Source organism: Acomys minous (genome assembly GCF_964271855.1).
Source record: "Acomys minous genome assembly, chromosome: 15".
Lineage (NCBI taxonomy): Eukaryota > Metazoa > Chordata > Mammalia > Rodentia > Muridae > Acomys > Acomys minous.
Genome location: NC_140497.1, coordinates 83147562 through 83173865, shown reverse-complemented (window position 1 = coordinate 83173865; position 26304 = coordinate 83147562). Strand labels below are relative to the sequence as shown.

The window sequence follows — 26304 nt, the reverse complement described above, 5'->3', positions numbered from 1 at the left end:
AGACACTGCTTCTTGTATTAGGCAATTGATTGCTCAGTTGTTCTAATGGTTCTGAATTAAGGAACATACTGAAATCATATTTTATGTCCGGGACATCCAAATTTGTCACAGGCTGCCGTTAATACTGTTTATGCAGTCCTAGTTACTAAAATTTCTTCCATGTTAGCTAGCTTTTATACATTGTGCTTTCTCTTTCTTCCAGTGAGCCCTGTCTCTTGAATCATAGGCTTTACTGGTTTGTTTTTGTTTGTTTTGGGGGTTGGGTTCTGTATTGGTTTATGTTTTTGTATGGGTCAGAGAGAGAGCCTGGGTGGTTTTTTTGGTTTGTGTGTGTGTGTTGTTGTTGTTGTTGGCTTTGTTTTTGAGGTTTTGGAGCTTCCCTGTGTAGCAGAGGCTAGCACCAAACTGAGAATCCTCCGGCCTCAGCTTCCTGATGGGATTCCAGGTGTGTACACCATGGCAGGCCTTTTGCAAGCTTTTAGTAACAAAAAAGAATTGATAACATTTCTGAGGGGTGTGAAATGTCTCTGTTTGCTGGTGGGTTTTTGTTTTGAGGTGGTGAGTTAGAGCCTTTCCTGACCTTGAGTCTGTGGCAGCCCTGCCTCGGTATCCTGAGTGCTGAGGTTACAGGCTGTGTCGCCAGCGCCTATTTCTGTTGCTTAGAAGAAAGTGATTGATTTTTCCATCGAGGATCCTATGCAAAGAATAACTCGGCATTCTCTGCCACCATAAAGTCTGGTATTGAAGCTTTGTCACTCACTGTGGAATTGACGATGCTTTTGTTCCCCGACAGAACCTACTGTACATTAAACACCTGGTGTTCACATTAGACATCCATGGAGTATAAGGGTAAATCCGAGAGTTAAATACTTACTGGTTTGGGGTTTTTTTATGTGGGTGTGTTTTTTGTGTGTTTTTTGTTTTGTTTTTGTTTGTTTTGCTTTTGTTTTTTGTTTTTTGTTTTGTTTTGTTTTGCTTTGCTTTGTTTTTTGAGACAAGGTTTCTCTGTGTAGCCTTGGCTGTCCTGGACTCGATTTGTAGACCAGGCTGGCCTTGAACTCACAGCAATTCACCTGCCTCTGCCTCCCGAGTGCTGGTATTAAAGGCGTGCGCCACCACGCCCAACTGGTTTTGATTTTTAAGACTATGTCTCGAAGAGTAGCCAAAGCCCAGGCTGATCTCCAACTTGTCATCCTCCTGCCTCTGAGCCCCCTGAGCTGACATTACAGAAATGCTAGGTGTTGTAAATATAGCTAACCTTTGGTTTCTGTCTTAGACACTTTTGTTTGTTTTTACTGTTACAGTTTCGGAGGTTTAGATGATCTCATGTTTTGGCTTGAGATAAAGCTCTGTTTTATAACTCAGCCTGCTCTAGAACATACTGTGTAGCCCAGGCTGCCCTTCCTGCCTTGTACAATCCTGAGGTCTAGTGGTACTGTCTTTAGTTTCAGTTCTCTCTCTGGCAATGTCTTTGAACTTTGTTGACTCTTCTTTAGGAGCTTATCTTCCTGTGGGAAAAGTTTGGCTTGAATGGCCGAGGCCTTTTGGGAGGGTCTCAATGGGGTTGTATTTTGCTTTTTTGTTTTTGTTTTAATGTAGGAGTTCTCTGCCTGCATGTATATCTACATGTCAGAAGATCCCTTTATAGATGGCCATGAGCCACCATGTGGTTGCTGGGAATTGAACTCATGACCTCTGGAAGAGCAGCCAGTTTTGTGGTTTTTTTTTTTTAAGATTAATTTATTTATTATTATGTATACAGTGCTCTTCCTGCATGTACACGTGCACACCAGAAAAGGCTATCAGATCACATTTTAGATGGTTGTGAGCCACCATGTGGTTGCTGGGAATTGAACTCTGAACCTCTGGAAGAGCAGCCAGTGCTCTCAGCCTCTGAGCCATCTCACCAGCCCCTCTCAAAGGTTTTTATGATGCACTTTTTATGTCAGTCGTACCTGATTTTCTTTTGGTTTTGCTATGTGTGTATGTGCCTGGCTGTATGTGTATGAACCCTGTGCCTGCAGGTGTCTGAGGATGTCTGAAGAGGGCAGAGCCCTGGAGCTGGAATTACAAGAAACTGTGCGCTACCAGACATGGGTGCTAACAGCTGAGCCCTTTGCTAGAATCATACAACCTTTTAACTGCTAAGCCATGTTTTCCAGCCCTCCATTTTTTAATTTTTAATTGAAAATTAAATTTTAATTTAAATGTATATAAAGTATTGAATAGTTGTCTTCATTGAGGACCATCATAAGCAGCTACTTGTACTCCTTTTTGACAATACTATGTCTGATTGTGTGCAACTGTGCTTTTATGGTTTTTTTCTGAAATGGGGCTTCTCACTTTGTAACCTTGGTTGGCCCAGAGCTCACTATGTAGACCAGGCTGGCTTTAAACTCAGAGCAACCCCCCCCCCCCAAGATTCGTTGGAGTGTGCACTACCACGCCCAAACATCTGACTATTGTTACTGAGAGCTCCTTAGTTTTTGCATGTTAGGGTTGAATTAAATAATTCTACACAAAAGGTTTTTAGCAAAGATAAGATTTTATCATGAAAGGCACTAAATGCCCAGTTAGTAATACAAGTGTTTTTGAAGCCAGAATTGACAGCTCTTAGCTGTTACAATTAAAGAAGATGGTAAAAATGAAATGGAATCTGTGCACAGTATGAGAAGTGAGCCATAGCAAGCAACAATACAGAATACGCCCAAGAACGGACTTCGTACAGGAGGTGTTTGTGAAATGGACTGTAGGATCCAACAAGACCATCTAACTCTGACCTTTACACGCCGACACCAGAACAAGATAAAGTGAGCAGAGTACTGCTCTATGCTAATAGATGTTTGTGAAGCGGATTGCAGAAGTAGAGCAGTCCTTTACCTGTAACCCTTGTTGGTAGTGAGGATGATAAAGCACTATCCATATGGAACATGAGTAGTCACACTAAATAGGATGAATGAAGCACAGAAATAGATTCACACCAGTGTTCAAGCAAAGTGTGAGCAATTTATAGCAGAGCAGGTTTTGCCGCTGAATAGATATAAAGCTCAGTATTAGTGAGATTGTTTAGGAAAACAGTCTTCTAGAAGCCCACAGGCTGGCCAGAAGTCAGCATTGGCTATGCTCCTCAGGTCCTCTCCACCTTAAGTTTTCAGGAAGAGGGTTCACTGAAGCTGGAGCTTGCCCGTTCTGTTAACCTGACTGGCCAGAGAGCCACAGGGATGCCCCTGTCTCCCCCTCCTGCTCCAATATTGACATTACAGGCTTTTTCACGAATGCTGGAGAGCAAACTCAGGTCCCTGTGCTCACCCCACAGCTTGTTGGCTAACCGTTTCCCCAGTACTCCCAAGGAATATTTGAAGCTGTCATAGGATGCAAAGCACTGCTGGTGTCCCTGAGTCTCCAGGGTTCTTAATACAGAAGAACCTCCCGATGCCATAGTTACAAGAGTCCATTTAACTTTCTGGAAATAATTAAGGCTAACCTGTGTGTGTTGGTGCCTGTCAATTGCATTTTAAAGTTGAAAATTGAAAACTAATATCTTAACAGTTGAGTCTTAGAAACTACCATATTATGTCCTTTGTTTCCTTTACAAGTCATGTCAAGGATTATAAAATGCATTTAGAATAAGAATATTGTAAGATAATAGACGAACATAATTTCTGTTTAGGAATCTGCAGTGGAGGGCTGTCAGGACAGTCAGCCCCCAGGAGGGCCCGTGTGCTGGAAGGAGAGAACCTGTTCCCTAACGGCGTCCTCTGGCCTCCACATGCACCTTTGCTATATATGCTCTTCAGTGTGCACATACGTGTGCACACACACAAAGTAAATGTAGTAAAAGAAATTTTCTTAAATCCCTGATGTAGGGCTGGAGAAATAACTTGGGAGTTAAGAGCACTTGATGCGCTTGTAGAGGACCCGGTTCAACTCCCAGCACCCACATGGTCGCTCACACCCGTTGAGCATCGGACACCCTTTTCCGATATCCTTGGGCACCAGGCATGCAGGTGGTACAGTACATTATAGAGGTAAACACTCGTGACCATAAAATAAGTAAATATAAAAAAGGTTTTGGTTTTTTGGTTTTTCAAGATAGGGTCTCTCTCTGTGTTAGCTTTGGCTGTCCTGGACTCATGCCTCTGCCTCCCAAGTGCTGGGATTAAAGGCATGCGCCACCACACCCGGCTCAGGGATTTTTTAAATCCCTGATGAACCTACCTTGTATAGTGACAAGAAGTGAATAGCTCAGTTTGAGATTGAGGCTTGTTAGCAGGAAGTGTCTGCCCGCTTATGTTGTCTCAGTGTGCTCTCTGATTATAACAGACTAACTAACATCCAGCCTTAAACTCAGTGTGTGCTAATGTTTAAAAATGGTGACGTGCATGCCTGGTATGGTGGTGCACGTCTTTAATCCCAGCACTTGGGAGGCAGAAGCAGGTGGATAGCTGTGCGTTTGAGGTCAGCCTGGTCTACAAAGTGAGTCTAGGACAGCCAAGGCTGAAAAGCCCGAGAAACCCTGTCTCAAAAAACAAACAAGAGGTGACATGCATCCATGTGATTTGGGAGTGAATAGATTTAAAAGGGTCATCTATGTTTACTGTATGTGTGCTTGCCTACCTGCATGTATGTGTATAGTGTATGTGCCTAGTGCCCTCAGAGGCCAGAAGAGGGGATCAGAGCCTCTGTCTGGAAAGGGAGTTAGTAAGCCATCATGTTAGGTGCTGGGAAACGAACCCGGTCTACTCACGTTCAGCAGGAGCTCTTCCACTGAGCTAGTTCTCCATCTATCCTGCATTGTTAACCCAGTGATTGTACAAGTGAGTAAGCAGGTCCTGCGTGTGACAGTCGAAGGTGTTCTGTAGCTGCAAAGCTAACCGCAGCGTCAGTGTGCTTTGGCTGTAAGATACTGTGTGACCAGTTAGCCATTAGCCTCCTGTTAGGAAAATAGCCCAAATGCGTGTGTCTGGTATGTATGCTCATTGCCCACTTAGGAACTTAATATCCAAAGACTGCTGTTGAGGAAAGTGGAACCCCCAGTTTTCTTTACAGCCCTTAGGTCAGTTTCTTAGTTGCTTCTATGTGGTATATTATTTCTGGCACTCTTATTTTGGTTTTCATCATTATAAAATGGGTTTTTGTTGCAAACCAGGACTCAAGTATTTTAAAAGTAGGCCACATATTAATCTTAATAAAAAAATGCACAGTAATCTAGATGTATCATTACATTGCCTACTACTAGCTACTGCTGTTAGAACTCCTTTTGTTGGTTTTCTCAATATAACATACTCTCAGGTTGTCTAGTGTGTTGCTTACCGAGTCAAGAACCCTGAGTGGTTTTCAGATCAGAGCTTTCCTGTCTTCCTGGAATTACGTGCTGCTGTTTGTTTCCTCTTCCTGTGTGCTCTGGGGTAGTAGGCTGTGCTCTGAAGAGTTCTAACCCCAGGCTACACTTCCATTGACACCTTAGCTATCTAAATTAATTCTTTATTTCTGTGTGAACTCATCACTGTGTCTCATAACCTACGCCCCTCCCACTTTGGCACTACAGTTTGAACCCACGCCCTGATGCTGGCTTAAAATCAAGCACTGAGCCATATCCCTGATCTGTTTTCTATGTTCCTCGTCTTTTCCTACAAAGCTTCTTGAGAGCAAGCGCGCTGCTTCCCTTTATAAGTAAGGAGTGTAAGACGAAGCAAATGCCTACCAAGATTTACTTCATCTTATTCTGTAGCCATTTTTTTTCCACATGACATTTGTTAGTGCACTTTCCAAGGAAATATAATACCTAGTAAGTAGCTGTTGATTGTAGGGGCACTGGGGCACTCTGGCTTGTAAAAGTCTAATGTAGTATTTTGGGTTCTTTGATTATTGCCCCACTTAGTGATTGGTTTACTATGGCATGTTCTGGTGCCTTTACTAGAAGATGTTGCGATGCACCTTTTAGTTGGAAATTATGTGGTCTGTCACGGGATAACATTAATTATGACACAGCCTGCAAGTTGCCCTTCTGTCTTTTCCCAGTGGTTTAACCATTGGCCACAGGCACATAGAGACTGTAAATGAGAGCATAGGAGAATCTGCTCCTACTCATTCCTTAGATTGGGGTTTTGCATGTGTTTTTGTTTTATAAATCATAAAATGCCAAAGTTAATTTCTCTCTGTAATAGCAGATAAGTAAATTAGCTACTAAAACGTTTGCAGATTGTATCAGCAGATGAGGCAAAGTTGGGGCTAGAGAGAGCTCACTAGTTAAAAACACTTGCTCATCTTGCAAAGGACCTGGGTTCGGCTCCCAGCACCCACATGGAATCTCACAACTGTCTGAACCCCTGTTCCAGGGGCAGCAGAAACACTGTGCGATATACATATCCTCATGCAAGCAAACACTCATACACATAAAATAAAATAATAAATCGTAACAAACAGACTATGGACAACATAACTGGTCTTATACCTGGTGGCATTACTAGATGCAGGATTTGTAGTTAAGTATACTGATTGCCCCTATAGTCTCAGAACTCCAGTGTGAGCGAGGAGCAGGATTTAAAGCCAGGCTAGGCATGAGGCCCAAAAGAAAGGAAGAGGAAAGGAAAAAGTCAGATATGCATGCTTGTCACCCCAGAACTTGAGAGGCTGAGGCAGGAGGGTAGAGAGCACAGACTGTTCCAGGACAGGTTAGCTATGTGAGGCTTTGTCTCACACAAAACCTTTAATACCTTCCTGTGATCATGGAAATTCAAGTGTATAACAGACTTGTGTATTTATTTCATCTTCCTTTTCATACTTCCTCTTTGTGGAAAATGAGAAGCCTTTGCAAAATAAGGCAATGGAGAAATGGAAGATACTGAGGTAGAATAATGGAGCAACAGGAAAAAAAAGTCAGTGACGTTTACCTCCTGATAGACTATTCCCTTTACAATTGTATGTTTTCTGTTTTGTTTCCTGAGATACATAGTCTAGTTCATACTGGCCTTAAACCCAAGATCCTCCTGTCTATGCCTCCTGAGTATTGGAATTACCAGCATGCCACCACATCTGTCATAGCTAAAATAGTATGTTTTTTAAATCCATGTGTGTTGTGACTGCTTATGTGTGTGAGTGCAGGCATGAGCGTAGCACACATGGCGCGTGGAGGTTGGAGAACAATGTTATCAGTCCTCACCTTCCATCTTGTTTGAGACGAGGGCCCTTTGTTGTTTGCCTGTGCCAGCCTAACTGGCCTGCCAGCTTTTGGAGACACTGTGTGCCTTCCATCTTGCACTGAGGTTACAGGTTGTAGCTACAGTGTCAGCCTCAGCGTAAGTGCTGGGAATCAAACTCAGGTGTCACACCTAACTGGCAGGTGCTTTACCCATGAGCCGCCTCCCCAGCACTGCCTTAGCACAGCTGGATAGATAGGATCTCTAAAAAGAGCAGAATAATATTTACCAACTACTTACTGCATTGCTCATTCACTTAACATTTTGTGCCGTGCAAGTTATTTCACTTGAGTCTTAAAAACTCTGAGGAGATTCTGTTATTGCCATTTTTAGATAAGGAATGATACACAAAGAAAGGTCAAATAACATGACAAAGGTCATGCCTAGTCCAGACAATCGAATCCTAACTGCTGCAGCATCTTTTGTTTATCATACAATTAACTAAACCTTTTCTTGTCATACTCTAATATCAATGCCAGATAGTAAATTAATGTCCATGTTCCGGTTATCTAAATTTTACTCTGCAGATAGCATGCCTTTGAGTGAGTGTGCTTGCCTGTAAAATTTACCGTTGAGTCTAGTAAGGGGGGGGGTGTTTTGTTGTGGTGGTTGGTTGGTTCACTAACTTGTTTGTCTAGTCACTCATCTAAGAAATCTATTAAGACGCTGGTCTTTTTGTATTTATCAGGCTGCTGCTAATTGCTGTACTCTAGTTAATGTGTTCTCTTAGGACCAAGTACTGAATAGGAAGTGGCAGTTGCAATACAACTGGACAGCATGACCTTAGGCTACAGGTCAGGCTTTGTTACTAAGCATTTCGGTGAGAGATTTGTCGGTGTTGTCTAGAATAAGCTTTATTTACTGGAACTGTTACTACTAACCCTGGAAAACGGTAGGGAGACTCTTCCTGTATGGTCAGAATAGACAGAATGCTGCCAACAGCTTCATATAGGTTTCTTCTGTTTGATGTGTCTTGTGAGCTGGTCTCACATTGCAGCCCAGCCTCAAACTCAGCAGTCCTCCTGCCTCAGCCTCCCAAGGGCTGAGATGACATGTGTAAGCCACTACACCTGGCTAAGATTTTTATTTTTGACAAGAATTTGACCCTCTTTTTTTTTTTTCTTTTTTCTTTTTTTTTTTCTTCTTCTTGAAAGACAATTTAAAAATCTGCTCAGTTCTGAATTCTGTTACTATGCCCAACAGGGTGGGATTAGGACTGTTTGCTGACTGGGTTGGATTAGTCAAAGTTTTTTGGACGTGACAAGGACTTGGTAATCATCTGTAAACTGTTGAGATGCTACTACTTTGGGAGTTGGAGGCGGAAAAGAGATGTCAGGTACCTCACTTTCAGAGCTCTAGTGGGAGAAGTGGTGTCACTTGACTTGGGGAACTAGTAGTTAAGGGGTTTTACATAGCATTTGTAATTTAAGAGCGTAGAATTCCAATTGAGGGAGGAGAGTTAAAACTAAACAACTTGAGGATAAGAAAACTGCTTGTTACCAATGGGGGGGGTGGCGGGATGGAGTTTGCCTTTGCCTATAGCTAGTTGTAGACTCTTTGACGTAGCATTTACTGGAAAAATGTCAGGCCTTTAAAATGCTGTTTTAGGGAGCTCGGGAGAACACATCCTGTTCTTGCTGAGGACCTGAGTTCAGTTCCCAGCAAGCTCACAACTTCCTAAACTGGAGGTAGAAGTTCCAGAGGAGCTGGCATCCTCTGACCTTCTTATATGTAGACATGTACATGTTTACGTAAATAAATGAACAATAATCAATAATAAATATTTTTAATTACTGCTTTGTGGTTTTTCAGATTCAATTCTTACCCTGGCCCAATTTGCATTTACCATTTAAAATCTAAAGAGTGCATTTGAATCTAAGGGTGCCCATACCTGCAGAAGACATAGTGTTGATTTCAACACTGTCCTGTGGTAGACTAATTCCTAGAGGACAAGTGAAACCCTTTGTGTTTAGCATCAAGATTTGTGTGGTTCATCTTCATTTGGGATTCATGATTCTGTTAATAGTTGGTGTGAACTTAAGTGGGAGTTTATCTACTATAAAGGTAAATAATTGGGGGGTGTCTCAGAACCTAAATACTTCTCTTTGCGGAAACACATTCCTAGGAGTTTTTGTTTTAGTTGCCTTTGGTTAGGTTGGGTGGGGTTTTTTGGTTGGTTGGTTCTTTATTTTGAGACTTGCTCACTGCGTAGCTGGCCTGAAACTGCTGTGTAGCCCAAGTGGTGGCCCAACTGAGATTGGTGTCTGGAAGCAGGATCTAGCTCTGTAACTCAGACCGACTTCAAACTCACGATGCTCGTGCCCCAGACTCTAGAGGAGAGCTAGAAGAGTACTGTAACACACGGGGTTTGGGGTGTGCAGTGTCGGGAGGCGCGTACCAGGCACTTGAAACTGGAAAAGGGCTTCACTGTTTGAAGCATCTTGGAGATTAGTAGGCCACCAAGCCGCAAGGAAGACAAAGAAGTAGGTCTTTCTATCTTCCTCTGGTTGAGTAACACCAATAATAGTGTTAATAGGTTTCCTAGTGTATGCATGGGCAGAGAGAGAGAGAGAATGCGCACGCCAGCCAGCCTGCCTGCTTGCTTGAAAGGCCGAAAGAGGGTGTCAGATTCCCTGAAAATGGAATTACAGGCAGATGTAAGCTACCTGCCAAAGCAGCAGGTGTTGTCAACCACTGAGTCATCTTTCTAACTAACCTCTTTTTTTTTTAAAGGCATTTTATTTTAATCATATGTCTGTTGGTGTGTGATGTGTATGTCTGAGTGCAGATACCGGCAGAGGCCAGCTCCTCCTCCCCCGCCCCCTCCCTGCCACTTTTTTTTTTTCTTGGTATCAGGGTGGGTTTATATAGTCATAGTTGTCCTGGAGCTCTCTGGCCTCAAACTCAAAGAGATTCTCCTGCCTCTCCTGAGTGCAGTGATAAAAGATGTGTACCACAACATTGAGCCTATGGACTCTTAAATAAAAAGATAATGAACAGATTATTGATAGACACAATAATATGGAAAACTTAATTTATCCCAAGAAACATTGATGAATCATTGAAGTGTGGTGGCTCATGCCTATCACTCAACTGGCAGTAGAGTCATGAGTTCACGGCTAGCCTGGCCCACATAGCAAGGTCATTTTGTTTGCAGTTTTGAATTGTGACCAATGTACCCATAAGGAAGGTTTCTTAATAGGTTTCAGTTTTTAGATTGTATTGGGTTTACATCCCCTATGTTGGTGCTTTTAAGTGCTTTCTTATCTGAGGGGTGGTAAAGTTGGTATGGCTATTGGAGGTCTAAAACACGTCTCAATAGATTCCCTAAACTCTGCAGCCCATTTCTGAGGCAGGGAACTATAGCTTTGGTGGTGAACTCATGACAAATGAAAATATTACTACAGTCGAGAAGAAGTGCCTTGTAATACATAAATGCTTTAAATCTTAATGGGTTATGGGTTACATGGATCTTGTCATATAGCAAAACATAGCTAATACTTAAATAGATGTTTCTCTGGATATAATATATTCCAATAATAATAATAATAACAATAACAATAATAATAATAATAAAGGTCCTTTAGCCAGGTTTGGTAACGCACACTTCTAATCCTGCCCAGCACTGAGGAAGCTGAGAGTCACCATGAGTTCATGACCATCCTGGCTTGGAATGAGACCCCACCACTAAAAGGCAAACAGGAAAAAATGTTTCCTAATAGATTGTAAGGTTCACCAACAAAGCAGATGTTAGAAAACAAACTGATTACATCATCAGGGTTTTGTAGGTGACGGAGGTAAAGTTTGAGCCTAGCCCCTGACATTTGCCTAAGGTGATGGTTGGCTTTACTCAGCTTCACTCTGCTGTGGGCCACCTTGAATAACTAATACTGCTGTATGGGGCCTCTGGCTCCCTCCATTCTCTGGTAGCAAGACGATCCAGGCCAAAACAACAAGTAGATGAATCAACAGAAGTTCAAGTCAGTAGCTAAAGAATCAAGCTAAGGGCAGTCTTTACCAAAGGGCACAACTCACAGTGAGCATCAAAAAGCCAGTTGCCTTCTGCGGACGCCTACCTGGTTACAAATCCTAAGGTAGCAGTTCACAGGTGGGCACAGAGTCAGATGGAAGCCTCCAGCAGCACTGCTGCACACTGACAGAAGATGACCTGAGGGGCTTTTGAAATGATGCCATATAAAGGTCTTCCGCATGAGAGGGCAGGAAATATAAAGATGCACTTATTGGTTACTTAAGCAAAAAGCTGACCATATTAGAAAACTGCCTCCCCTGGGCAGAGCAAACTGCTGATTTTATGATTTAAGGGGAATTATAAAACTTAGAGTTTGGCAGACTTCCAGAGGCAGGCGCTAGCGTGTACTGAAGAGCCCTGTGACTAAGTAAAGCAGTTGTTGATGTATTGCCTTTCAGATGTTTGCCACAAAGTGTCCCCTCCCCTCTGCAGGCTTAGTTACAGTTAGCATTCACCTGTCTCTGTGATTGACAAGATAGTACATACTTGCCTCTGCTGCTGTGGCCTGGAAGAAACCAGGACAGTAACAAATGAAGCTGTGATCATAGCTTTTTGCTTTTTTTGTTTTGTTTTGTTTTGAGATGGAATCTTGCATGTAGCTCAGATGAGCCTTCCAGCCTGTGTTTTCTGAGTTCTGAGGTGGTCGGGGTGCACTGTCATAGCTGGCTGCTGTGCTTTCAGTCCCCATCTTTCCCACTCACTACTAGAACACTGTCTGGATGAGAACATGGACTTTTCTCTATTTTGTTCACCAGGTATATCCCTGTTCTCAAATACTTACAGTTTACGGTTTGTGGTTCTGGGTGGCTTGAGATGTTTGCTTCCTATTCTTTTTTTTTTTTTTAATGTACATTGGTGTTTTAACTGTATGTATGTCTGTGTGAGGGTGTCAGATCCCCTGGAATAAGTGTTACAGTTATGAGCTGTCATGCGGGTGCTGGAATTGAACCGGGGTCCTCTGGAAAAGCAGCTAGTGCTCTTAACCCCTGAGCCATCTCTCCAGACCCCTTCCTTCCTATTCTTAAGATGGTTTGAGAAAAGATGGGTAGATATGTCATGTTATCTTATAAATGGTAGATGGTGGATATTTCTCTGCACCCCCCCCCCCGTTTTTTCCTTCATTTTTCTTTGGATATTAAAATTGAAATTGGTGTTAATTAGTGTTTCCAGGTTTGGGGGTCCTAATCAATGAATTGAAGAAATAAACACAGTTGGCAAAGTAACAAGGGATTGCTTCAAAACCAAAGCAGTAGAAGAGGTCAGATGCGCTACAAAGATATGAGTGGACTCTGAGTTAGGAGCGCTCGGGGCTCCAGGCAGTTGCCTCTGGCCTTGCTCTGTGAGGTTTGGCAGAGGAGGAGTTTGGTTGCAAAGGGGAATACTGTGAGTGGTGTCTGTTTTGCTTGACAGGTTTTGCTCACTGCCCATGTTTTTTCCCATGATGCATCTGATTTTAGTCATCTTCAGTGCCCGGTTATGGGTAGACATAGGAATTCTCTAAATTCACCGAACACAGTTTGCCTTCCCATGCACTCAGGCCAAATCTGCTTTCAGCCCCATTCCTAATATATCCAGGGATATAATTGAATAAAAACTCCACGAGTTTCTTGAGTTACTAGAGGGGATTTAGAAATTACTCCGTTGTTTGTGGTGGAGTAGTTGGGTGCCAGTGGGTGTTTAGGATGTTTGGAATTATTAGAAGAGGTTTTTGTGTACCTGCTGCCTGCTGCCTGCTGGTGAGGGTCAAAAAGGGTGTGTGCATTGCCCAAACACAGTGCTGTAACAAGTTGATACGCTATTAAGATGGAGCTAAAAGTATTGTCTGTGATTCTCTGTGTTTTATTTCACTGTGTGTGTGTGTGTGTGTGTGAGTGAGTGAGTGAGAGAGAGAGAGAGAGAGAGAGAGAGAGAGAGAGAGAGAGAGACCTGCATGGATGGGTACACGTACCATGTGTGATATGTGTGAACATCAGAGGGCAGCTTTGCGGAGTTGGCTGTTACCTTCCCTTTTCATGGATTCTGAGACAAATTCAGGTTGCCAGGCATGCACAGCAGGTACCATACTGAGCCATCACACCTCCTCATAACTTCAGTTCTGTTGTAAACTTGTACAGCTAGTAATCATTTTATGGAAGCTGCTGGTTGGGCTGTCTTACAAAAAGCATGTGAATACCAAGACTAAGGTTTTGGGTTTTTTTCTCCTTTAACAAGGTACTGACGGCAACAAGCTTGCATCATGCGTGAATATAAGCTAGTCGTTCTCGGCTCAGGAGGTGTTGGGAAGTCAGCTCTGGTAAGTCATTCTTGCTCAATATAAGCTTTTTACTCCCAAGGTTTTGTTTTGTTTTTTTCTCCTATTGAGGTAGTTTTTATTTTGTTCTCATATTTAGTAGCCAGGGGAAATCTTGACTTTGAATGCTGAGGTTGTATCTTTACACAGCCACACCCTTTTCGTGTAGTGATGGCTTCATCCAGGGGCAGAGCACTCCAGCTGCTGAACTACAGCTCTGACATTTTTGTTTCCTGAGACAGTTGTTGCAGGGTAGGCTAGGCTGGCCCTGACCTGTGACAGTACTCACTTGTGCTGGGGTTGTAGGTGTGTGTCCATGCCTGGCTCTCTTAAATAAGCTTTTGGCTTTTTATCTTGATCTGATTAAAATGAAATCCTGTAAGATTACAAGCAATATGAGATTGTCTTGTTATTGTATCTGGGGTTTTTTGTTTGTTTGGTTGGTTGGTAGGTTGGTTGGTGTTTTGGTTTTTCCACATAGGGTTTCTCTGTGTGAGCTCTAGCTGTCCTGCAACTCTCTCTGTAGACCAGGCTGGCCTGGAACTCACAGAGATCCTCCTGCCTCTGCCTCCCTCTTGTTGTTTTAAACAGTTGTTAGTTGTATCTGGATGGGTAGTGTTTAATGTGTGTGAGTGTAGCTTAGGCCTTCCAAAGAGTAACAGCCTATATATACATGTATATCTTTCACTAAAGGGTTTTTTAAATTTATAAATAGGAGTGTGCTATATGTTTGCAATTAGTCTTTTTTCAAATCTCTGTCTATTATTATCTTAATGGGCATATTTTCACTAGCAAGGATTAGTTTTAGAAGTCAGGAAAAATTGATATGATGAGGTTTAGCGAATGGAGAAGACAGAATCTTCTTAAATTAGCAAAGAATCAAAACCACACAGATCAAGCTGAGAATGGTGGCATAGGCCTGCGCTCCCAGCACTTGAGGCAGAAGTGAGACCCAGAGTCAAAGGCCACCCTGGGCTACTTCTGACTGGGTTTCAAAACAAACACAGATTGACTTTGTCTTCACCCCTAATAAGATAAACCATCTTACTTGGCCATTTAAAATGGTCACCACTGTGTGGTGGCGCATGCCTTTAGTTCCAGCCCATTCAAAGGCAGAGGCAGGGGGAACTTCATTAGTTCAAGGCCAGCCTGCGCTACAGAGCAGGTTACAGAACAGCCAGGGCTACATAGAGAAACCCTGTCTCAAAAAACAAAAACAACCAGCCTGGTCTACAAAGTGAGTCCAGGATAGCCAAGGCTACACAGAGAAACCCTGTCTTGAAAAAACAAAAACAAACAAACAAAAAGGCAAAAAACTACCTAGCACAGAACTTAACCACACGTAGATGAAACTGAAAAGTGTGTGTAATATGTACAACAGGACGCTTGCTTTTCCTTTGTATGTACAGTATGGAGAGGTGTGCTGAATACTGATGGGTTAAACTTACACTGCCCACACTGTATAAATGCCGAGTGAGTGGCTGTTGCACTGTATGCTGGAGTAACAGTTGCTGTGCTGTGTGGTTAGCAGCGACAGAGTCTGGATAAACTCAGTGTATACTTGCTTTGTCCTTATCCCTAAATACTTCTGGTCCATAGCTGCTTAAATCTGAGTTATGGGATCCACAGATGCAAATAATTAACTGCAATTTAAAACTGCACACTTAGCAGAGCATGGTAGTGCAGCCTGTCATCCAACACTTAGGTGGGAGAGGCCAGAGAGTCACTGTGAGTTTAAGGCCAGCCTGGTCTGTGTACTGAGTTCCAGACTGTCCAGTGGTGTGTCCTGAGACCTTGTCTCAAACAAATAAAAATAAATAAAATCTACAGTCTCAGATTTGGCCTTATTCTTTAGAAATGTAAATTATGTTAATTTTTTCCAGACTGTACAGTTCGTTCAAGGAATTTTTGTTGAAAAATATGATCCTACAATAGAAGACTCTTATAGAAAGGTACGTTGTTTGTTAAAAGCCTGGTTTTATTCCAAACATAAAGACTTGTTTCTAGTTTGCAATTATTGAATGTTTTATGTAAAGTAAGATCTTGTTAGTTGGAAAGTTCATACACATTTCTAGGGGTTGGTTGTCTACTGCTTTTAGAGATTCATAGGCGTCTGTACACATTTTGGCCCAGAACTGTAGCTCGACTGTCACTTCAAGTGGCAGCCCCACACTCACTGGGAAGACCGTGGCCCAGCTCCCTAACTCAGTTCTAGACACAGTCCACAGCAAGCTGTCCACTCTGGCTGCTTAATACCCTGAGAGGCCACAGTTGAAAAATACGAAGCAGTGTGCAGCCAGTGTTAAGAGTTTGAGGCTCATGCCTCTACCTTTCTCTCTCCAAATGGGAAGATCTATGTTTCCGCCTTTCCATTTGTCTGCCACAAAACTCACTCCTACAGCCCAGTTGTGAAGTAGTAAATTTCACTCCTAGAAAATATTTAAAGGAGTAACAGGGATATGCACTTAATTTCACAATTAAGATGCTGCTTCCTTGCCATCAGAAGTTGTGTTCCAGTGTGATGAGAAAATAGTGTCTAGGGAAGTCAAGGAATACCCAAAATATTATAGGAAGGCTGACAGGCAAAATCATGCCAACACTGTTAGAAGCATTGCTTTTCTACTTTTCTATTTTGAAGGCATTTCTATTCCAAAAGTGAGCATTGAGTGAGTCACATTGTGCCTGAATCTTAGTGACTTCTCGGGACATCGAGTTTGCACCTGACGAGAGTGTGGGGGGGCTCTGAAGGCTAATGACTTCATTAGTTCCTGCTCTGTGGCTGTGAAAGAGCAGCATGACCCAGGCAGCTTACAGAAGGGAAAGTTTAATTGGGCTCACAGTTCCAGAGTCAGTCATGGCAGCAGGAACAGCAGGAACAGAGAGCAGGCATGTGACCTTCAAGAGCCTCAGTATTGTGCCTCCACCACTCCTACACCTGCCCAAAACTGCAACACAAAGTGGGGCCGAGGAGCTCATACACTATAACCCGTGGGGCCATTCTTATTAAAACCAACACAGTGACTTAACTGGTTTTTAAATATTGCTTGGTGTTACCCTATAAGGTTGCCATAACTTGTATTTGTTCTGCTTTTAACTGTTGTGGATATTTTAAAGTAGTTATATATATATAAATAAAGATTATTTTAATTTTTCTTCAGCAAGTTGAAGTAGATGCGCAGCAGTGTATGCTTGAAATCTTGGATACTGCAGGAACGGTATGTAAAGTAAAATTATCAGAGGATATGCAGTGTATAGTATCAGATTTTAAGTGTTTCACTTCCTAAATACAGTATATCAGTTATGAAGAAATGTTTTAAGTAACTATTAACTCTATTACTGTAATGAAATGCCTAGGCCAAATAACTGTAGAGATAAAGGTTTGTTTGGTTTGTTCAGGGGGTACAAAGTCAAGGAACTGAATCTGGTGATGGCTTTGTTCTTGAAAGAACCCCAAGGCAGTGCTCAACAAGTAGCAAGACACTGAGACCCAAATGCCTGTGTCTTTTCCCCCTCCAGTAAGAAGCTGGTTCCACCTAACAACTTTAATCCCTAATTGCTTTCCAAAGGCCTCACCTCTTACGCTCATGGAATTAAGTTTCTGCCTCTGGATACTTCAGAATGAGGCTTAAGTTTTGGCACATGAAGCCTTTGGGACTACTCAGTCATCAAGACCACAGCAGCCAATTGGGTTGAAGGGTTCTGGGTGTGCAGTTGACATCAGCCAGTGCTTGAACAAAGATGCCAAACACTGTTTTTCCTCACAGACATTATACTCTAGTGAAGAAGTGTACAAAAATGGTAAGATGCAAGTTTGCGTGCAGACAGCCCCACACAAGGATGGCTTTATGACCTGCCCTGTCTCTGGGATAGAGCTAGGGTGCTCAACACTCTATGACAGATTAAAAGTTGTTTTTGAGACACAGTATTTCTATTCCAGTTGAACATTTGTTGTATGTACATCTGTGATGTAATTTTTAAAAGAACTTCCTTTTAATACAGTGTTTCAAACAGTATCTTGCTCTAATCTCTAGTTTGAAGAAGTGTTATATAATACTACAATATTCTTCATTAAGCTTCTAAGTATAGGTTTTGAAATTGTGTAATTTGGTATCAGCACACATCCTTGTCTTTTCCTCTTCTCACTTAGGAACAATTTACAGCAATGAGAGACTTGTACATGAAGAATGGACAGGGCTTTGCTTTGGTTTACTCCATCACAGCACAATCCACATTTAACGATTTACAAGATCTGAGAGAACAGATTCTTCGGGTTAAAGACACTGATGATGTAAGTGGACTTTGTAATAAATACCTACAGTTATCCCAACCCCTTAATTAATATTCAGTTTTAAATTTTAAATACTCACTCAACTTCATTAGTTTTTCCCAACAGCGTTTCTCTGTGCAGCTCTGGCTGTTCTGGAACTTGCTTTATAGACCAGGCTGGCTTCGAACTCAGAGATCCTCCCGCCTCTGCCTCCCTAGTGCTGGGATTAAAGGTGTCTGCTACCGCTGCTCCGGCTTGCCTTTTTCTTTTTTTCTTAGGCGTTATGAAAAGTGAGAGATTCGCTTTAAGATTTATTTATTATGTATACAGTGCTTTGCCTTCATATGCTCTTGCACGACAGAAGAGGGCACCAGATCTCATTACAGGTGGTTATGAGCCATCATGTGTTGCTGGGAACTGAACTCAGGACCTTTAGAAGAGCAGCCAGTGCTCTTAACTTCTGAGCCATCTCTCCAGCCCTGCCTTTTCTATTTTTAGACCATGCATTTTTATGGGATGTGGGAGAGAAATGTTAATAGAGCAAGCACCACACTTCAATAACCATTGGAGTGCTGGGCAAGTGGGTGTGCTCTTAATCCTAGCACTTGAGAGGCAGAGGCAAGACATAGAGATCTCTTTGAGGTCAGAGCCAGGGCCATCTAAGGAGCAAGTCCCGGGCCAGCCAGAGCTATATAGTGAGACAAGAGTCTCAAAAAAGAAAGGAAGGAAGCAGTCATTTAGTTTAACTGAAGCGTATATTGAGAGAGCTGCAGGCTAGATGCCATCATTGTCGGCACTTCTAGAACTGAGAGCGAGGAGGAGCTGTTTTCCAATCAATCTCATTAAGAAGTATTTATAAAAATTTAAATATCTTTTAAAAGCTTAAATTCTTGTTTTCCTTATTTGAATTTTTTTTCTTCAAAAACTGCTTTAGAAAACTGATTCTCTTCCCCGCCCCCCCACCCCTCTCTGAGTGTAGTGGTGCGTGCCTTTAATCCCAGAACTCAGAGATGTAGAGTCAGTCAGATCTCTGAGTTGGAATCCAGCCTGGTCTACAGAGTCCAAGAGAGCCAGGGCTGCAAGAGAAACCCTGTCTCAAAACAAAAAACAAAAAAGAAGGAAAGAAAGAAAACTGATTTTCAAATGGCTCTTAGTGGTTTGGTAAAATAAGCATTACCTTTTACTATACTGCTCTTCTCCTTCCCCCCACCCCGCCAAGACAGGGTCTCTCTGTGTAGCCTTGGCTGTCCTGGACTCATTTTGTAGACCAAGTTGGCCTCTAACTCACAGCAATCTGCCTGCCTCTGCCTCCCGAGTGCTGGGATTAAAGGCGCACACCACCACACCTGGCTGCTATACTGTTCTTTCAAAACTACAAACATTAGATATATCCAAACATGAGATGCCATTAATAAATATATTGACTTTATTAGTTGGATGTATTTCATCGTAACATATGGAAAGTGAGAAGTTACAGGCAAGGCTGTGAAAAATTAGAGTTTCTGTTTCAGGGGCCTTCTTAATTTCTCTTTTTTGTATTGTGCAAGTCATTAAATGTCAGAAACAAAAAAAAAGTGAAGTTTACTCACACCCTTGACCATTTTGAAGTGTTGAAATATGCTGACTTTTCATGGCAACACCCTTTGTACTTCCTTTTAAAAAGGTTGTTTTGATTTCTGTGATTAGGTCCATTATGGTATAGTTTGCCCATTTGTAAGCAGTTTATAGTTGCTTTTCATTGTATCTACATGTTTTACTCTCATGAATGTCTTTGCAGGTTCCAATGATTCTGGTTGGTAATAAGTGTGACTTGGAAGACGAGAGAGTTGTAGGAAAGGAACAAGGTCAGAACCTAGCAAGACAGTGGAACAACTGTGCATTCTTAGAGTCCTCTGCAAAATCAAAAATAAATGTTAATGAGGTATGTTCATATATACTTAGAATATATACTAAGTAGAGCATTTTAAATTAATGGAGAGGGCTCAGCACTGGAGAGCTTACTATTACGAGAACCCTAACTTTAGTTCCCAGCACCCACGTGGTGACTCATGCTGTCTGGACCTCTTGTTCCAGGGAATGCAGTGCCCTCTTCTGACATCTGTGGGCTCCTGGGTGTACATCATGCATAAAACTCAAACACACACTTAAAACTATAAATTTTTAAAGAATAATTAATGGACTAGAACTCTGTTAATATGTGCTCTTATAGGTTTAAAAAGAATCTTGTCTAGTATATGCATGTAAAAATAAGTACCACTGTTTCTGTTGAAATGGTTACACGGTGAAATGACAAAGGGAAAGCCAGCAGAGGGCCAGAGTGGAAACCACTAATTTCATTGAGTATTTGAGGGAGTTTATATAAAAGTCTAAAAGTCAAAAAGACACACACATGGTTCTGGAAGGGGCGAAGCTGTGTGGAGCAAAAGCATACAGAAAGATCTGTGACAGTAAAGAGCCTTTTCTTTTCCTGTAGGAGATCGAGGCAAATTAAGTAGAATTCTGCCACTCTTTCAACTAAGTACTTATTTAAAGAGACGAGTTTTAATTTTCTGAAAAAAAGACCGTGGTACTTGTAAGAACACTGACTTCACATTCGTTCTGCAAAAGAATATTTGTGTTCTGGGGATTCCTTTATGTTCTGGAGTTTCCAGAAGCTTTTGTGTTGTTTTTGCTTCAGTTCTTCATTTTTTGGGGGTTGAGTTTTGTTTTTCCTCAGAAATAGTGATGATGATGATGATGATGATGATGATGATGATGATGATGATGATGATGATGATGATGTGTTGCAGATCTTTTATGACCTAGTGCGGCAAATTAACAGGAAAACTCCAGTGCCTGGGAAGGCCCGCAAAAAGTCATCGTGTCAGCTGCTTTAATGTACTGAACGCATTGTAGCTCTGAGCCAGGTGGGTTCCATTTATCTTCCTGCTAACTTCATTCTGAGTACCATCGCCAAAGCAAGTAATGATGTAATCCTTAACAACAGATACGATGCCTTAGTGTGGTAATCCTAGGAACTGACCGTCAGAAGTCAGGTACTTCACATAGTGAGGGTTTTAAGTGTTTGTTCAGTGTGTGCTTATATCTTGGGGGGACCCTGAAGCTGCTGAACGGACTCAATTTTCTCATCCCCTCTTAGTTATGTTTAGATAATTGAGACAATTGAAGAGAGAGACAAACAGTTTTAAAATGTGCATGGTGTAGGGACTTAGGCTTGTAATCCCGGCTCTCAGTCAGGAGGAGGGAGGACACTTAAAAGAAGCCTTTGAGGCAAGAACTCTTAGTGTCCCCCCATTAGAGATAGGAGACTCAGGCAGAGAGCAGGTGCCCTGTCTATATGTAACACTAGGACTCTGAGCAGTTCCAATCCCTTAGTGACACCGACACCGACAGCCAGAATCTCAGTGGGTTGCCTAGCCTCTGAGTCCATGCTTACCCCAGTGCTGTACAGTTACTAAGACCTTAGGCAAAGTCTGTCAGAATCTGGAGCGTTGAGGTGTGTGAGGTACAAGGAAGAGCAGGAACAAGTCAGCAGTGCTGGAGGAACGGTCCTCAGCAGAGAGATGACCCACACAACACAGAAGGATTACCAATTCCGTAGACTGTGAAAACAGGCACCGAAGCTGGGTGGCACAGGGGCACACACTTTTCATCCCAGCACTCAGAGAGGCAGAGGCAGATAGATCTCTAAGTTTGAGGCCACCTTGGTCTACAGAGTGAATTCCAGGACGGCCAGGCTATGTGGAGAAACCCTGTCTCAAAAAGAAAAAAGGTCATTTTGTTAATACTGATATTTATTTGTCTGTTAACCCTAATTGTAGTAAGATTGACAACCATAATTTTTTTTTTAATTTTTGGCTTTTCAAGACAGGGTTTCTCTATATATCCCTGACTGTCCTGGACTCCCTTTGTAGACCAGATTGGCCTCAAACTCAAGAGATCCATCTGCCTCTGCCTCCCTAGTGCTGGTATTAAAGGCATGCACCCCCATGCTCATCATTAACCATAAATTTTAATGTAAATTTCCTTTCCTTTTTAAAAGATTGATTTATCTCTGGCTTTTTTATATAAATACTTTGCCTGCATGTATGCATGAGTATCACATGTGTGACTGGTGTCCAAAGAGGCCACAAGAGGGTGTGGAACCCCTGGAGTTGGACACAGGCAGCTGTGAGCAGCCATGTGGGTGCTGGAAATGGAGCCAGGGTTCTCTGGAGCTCTTTACCATGGAGCTGTCTCTCTAGCTTCCAGTTTCTTTTGCTTTTTAATATTTGGAAATATACAGAAATTACACAGAGCCTTTAGTTAGGTTGGTTTGCCTTTTCAAGACAGGGTTTCACTGTATAGCCCTGACTGTCCTGGAACTCACTCTGTAGACCAGGTTAGCCTCAAACTCACATCTGCCTGCCTCTGCCTCCTGAGCGCTGGGATTAAAGCCACTGGCCTGGCTTGTGCAGAGGCCGTTTTCCTTCTTCTGCCCTAGAGTTTTCATCGTTCTGGCTTCCAGGAGGGCAGTGATACAGGCTGCCATCTTTTTTTGGAATAAAGATAAAAATAGCTGTCATTGCTGGGCGTGGTGGTGCACGCCTTTAATCCCAGCACTCGGGAGGCAGAGGCAGGCGGATCGCTGTGAGTTCGAGGCCAGCCTGGTCTACAAAGTGAGTCCAGGATGGCCAAGGCTACACAGAGAAACCCTGTCTCGAAAAACAAAACAAAACAAAACAAAACAAAACAAAACAAAACAAAAAAATAGCTGTCATTAATACAATGACTAGGAAAAGAGCCTTTATCTTACTGGTGCCTTTAATTCTTTATTATACTATTTCAGTTAATGTATTTATTTTTCCCCCTTCTACAGGTCTGAAGAACTGTTGCCCAATTCAACAGTGCCAGCATTCCAACTTTGTTAAACCTACCAACATCTTAAATGGACTTTCCTGTGGTGGTACCTTTAAGAGGCGGATGAAAGCTACTATATCAGTTTGCACATTCTAATCACTTTCCAGTATCACAAGAGATTTTTACTTATATAATAGTTCTAGAGTATGCAGCTGGTAAAACCAGAGGCTACATCCAGTATTACTGCTAAGAGACATTCTTCATCCACCAATGTTGTACATGTATGAAAATGGTGTACTGTATACTTTAACACACCCCGTACTTTGTATTGGAGAGTACAATAATGTAAATCCTAAAAGCACCACTATTTTAGCAAAATAAAAGAAAGTCCAAAGAGCTCCTATATAGACTACTCCAGATAACTTTGCTTCTTTGATACTTGTAGCTTATTGTAATTTTTTTTAAATTCAAGGTCATTATCATTGTATTATACAAAATAAGCGCTTTGATTAACACAGCTATATAGTTTTTTTTTTTTAATTTTTCAAAAACCTGTGGAGACAGTGATCTTGTCTTTAAAATATGATAGTCCTTTCAGTATAATGTCTTAGATTAAAGACGTTGCCTTTAATATCTGTTGGGAAGGAAATGTCCAGACTTTTCAAATCTCCTTATTATATGTTTCCTTTTTGTTTACATAGGGAACAGTGTTTATAGTTGTGTGTACAGTGGGGGTCTACAACAAGAAGTGTATATTTTCAAACAATTTTTTAATGATTTAACAATTTTTGTAAATCATTTTCAGGCTTCTGCAGCTGTAGATTCTCACTGTGACTCCCTTGCTTGCTCATGCATACGTGTGTCTGCAATACCAAATATACAGGTTTAGTGTCTTTGCCTGTTAGTGATTCTCTCACATGTGTAACGTTTTGACTGAGATGTTAAATGGTGGACGAGTACTGTGGATGTGAATGTGGGAAGTAATTTTAATCATGTGTAATTGGTCACAAGGCCGAATTTGCAGTAACTATTGCTGTTTTATTTAACAATGCCTTGTTTTGTATGCATTAACGTTTGGGTGTAAAGATTGTGTGTCCATCCAACAGGGAGCCACAGTATTTAAATTGACCAACCTAATGTTACAACGACTTTGAGGTGGCCAAATGTAAACTAAAAGCCTTAATTAAAGTGGTGCAATTTTGTATAACTTAGCATCCGTAGTTCAATAAATTTGGATTGCCGTGCAAGGGCTTGCATTATAATTACTTGCCACTTGAATGTGTTTTGTGTAATGTTTTAACAGTGCTAGTAAATAAATATGGTTTACCTTTTTAAATGTAATAGGTGTTATTTTACACAGTGTGATTTCATAATTTATAACATATAATGGTAAACCAGACCCTATTCCAAGGATGATCAGTGAAAGATGTTGGGTTCAGTTTGGGTTTTGTTTTTGTTTTCTTTTTCTTTTCTATAATTGTTTGACTATCCACATAAAACCACCCTTTGAACTTTTCCTTGAGAAAGAATGTTATAAATCAAGCAGTATTACTTATGAACAAATACCTTTGGCTAGAGTTCAATAGCTCTTTGGGATGGGAAAAAGGAGGAGGGATTCAAATACTTTGGGTCCCCACTGTGGATTTTTTTTTTTCTGCAGAATGCAAATCTTTGGGGAGTTAATACACAGAAATTTTGACCACTAGGCTTAAAATATTAATATGGTTATAAAACTTTTGATGTGGAATCATGCTATTTTTCTTTTTAGATAGTAGATTTATCTTTGTCTTATGTGTGCTATGATTGAATTCTGAAATTTGTAAAGAAGCTCTTAGACTTTTTCATAGTATTTACCAGCTGCTGGAGCAGTTACTTAGTGGTACTGTCTAATCTGCAGGTGTGTGCCAATCCTCAACACATGCTGTTTGAAATGGGACATTAAAGGCTTTCATTTTAAGACAGTGTTACTTGTTATGTATTTAAATGACAAAAGTTCCAGACACTGAAAGGGCTAAAGTAAAGGTTCTTCTAGACGCTCTCTTTTTTTTTTTTTTTTTTTGTCCTTGAGAGACATGTTTTGGCAAAGCTTGTTTTCTTTATAATTATGTGGGATCCCCTCAGAACTGGGACGCTAAGGTCATTTCAGTTTTCTGTGTTCTGTCCATCGTTGATGGCACTGTTGTCCATTTACTGGCCAGCAGTCAGTGTGGCACCCAAGATCAGCTAAAATGCTGCCCTCTTATGACCCATGTCTGAAAGAGTTCTTAGCCCTGAGACTGTTGACATTTTGTACTAGGTAGTGTGTTGTGGGACTTTTCCTATGCATCATAAAATTTTAAACTAACACCCTTGGGTAGCTGCCAATTAGATTTGATAACACCTCCCACTCAAGATACGGTGAATAAAAATTACTCCAGACATCAGCTGTGCTTAGGTTGTGCTGGCCTAGAAATCACCCTAGTTAAGAGCAAATCTGACAGAGAAAACACTTGAGTTGCAGACAAGTGTCTGGAGTGCAGTGTGGTCACCCTAATATAGTAAGAAAGAATATGGAATCAGACCGGAGCTGGTTTCTGGGTTTCTAACCTACTCTCATCCCCTCCCATATACCATGGCTAGGTGCCTTTCTCAGGTAACCCAAGACCTCATGCTCTCTAGGCAAGCATCCCGCCATCTAAGCTGCTTCCCCCCCCCCCCCGCCCCGTCTTCACAACACCAGTTCTCTAGTACAGAAGCAGAAGCTGCATCAAAGGTGTGAAAACCTGTATGTGGGTTTCCCTGGTAGTCGAATGGAGTCATAGGACTCCCTCTAAATGTTCTTAAGAATAGCTGGAGGGGGGCTGCAGAGATGGCTCAGTGGTTAAGAGCACTGACTGCTCTTCCAGAGGTCCTGAGTTCAATTCCCAGCAACCACTTGGTGGCTCACAACCATCTATCCTGGGGTCTGATGCCCTCTTCTGGAAAGCAAGTGTACTGCATATAGAGTGCAAATCAGCATTTAAAAAAAATAAATGAGATTGCTTCAAAAAAAAAAAAAGAATGGCGTACATACCTTTAATCCCAGCACTAGGGAGGCAGAGGCAGGTGAATCCCTGTGAGTTCGAGGCCAGCCTGGTCTACAAAGTGAGTCCAGGACAGCCAGGGATACACACAGAGAAACCCTGTCTCAAAAAACAAACAAACAAAGGATAGGTAGAGAAATGGGGGGGGGGCAGGGCACAGACACAGCACTGTTTTACATATTTTTGGTTTGACGTTTTTTTGTTTTTCTTTGAGACAGGGTTTCTCTGTGTAGCCCTAGCTGTCCTGGAGTTGCTTTGTAGACCAGGGTGACCTCAAACTCAGAGATCTGCTAGCCTCTGCCTCACCCAGTGCTGGCCACCACACCCGACTTTTTTTTTTTTTAAGAATATTAAAAACTTGTGGGTTTTGCTTGTTTGCATGTGTGTGAGTTGTATGTAATGCATGTTTGCATGTGTGGATACACTGCATATACTATGTTCCAGTGTGTGTGGAGGCCAGAGATTTGTGTCAAGTGTCTTCCAAAATCATCTTATATATCAGGCCAAGATCTCTCAACTGAAACCGAAGCTTACAGGTTGTGCTGGTCTAGCTGCCTTGTCTGGGTCCTATCTCTGCCTCCAGGCACCGGGATCACACTCAGCCCGCTGCACCTCCT

At 41.9% G+C, this 26304-nt stretch overlaps 1 protein-coding gene across 2 annotated transcripts in view; it reads left to right on the top strand.

Annotated features, from left to right (window-relative positions):
* The window catches only part of RAP1B (RAP1B, member of RAS oncogene family), a 33673-nt gene extending 9091 nt beyond the window's left edge, over window positions 1–24582 (top strand). For both annotated transcript variants that reach the window (XM_084760413.1, XM_084760412.1), the window contains exons 2-8: window positions 13441–13522; window positions 15403–15471; window positions 16678–16734; window positions 17667–17807; window positions 19564–19707; window positions 20576–20692; window positions 22645–24582. In XM_084760413.1, coding sequence (XP_084616539.1) covers window positions 13466–13522; window positions 15403–15471; window positions 16678–16734; window positions 17667–17807; window positions 19564–19707; window positions 20576–20662 — 555 coding nt within the window. In that variant the 5' untranslated portion in view covers window positions 13441–13465 and the 3' untranslated portion in view covers window positions 20663–20692; window positions 22645–24582. The remainder of the gene's footprint in view (window positions 1–13440; window positions 13523–15402; window positions 15472–16677; window positions 16735–17666; window positions 17808–19563; window positions 19708–20575; window positions 20693–22644) is intronic.
* Window positions 24583–26304: the final 1722 nt, after the last annotated feature.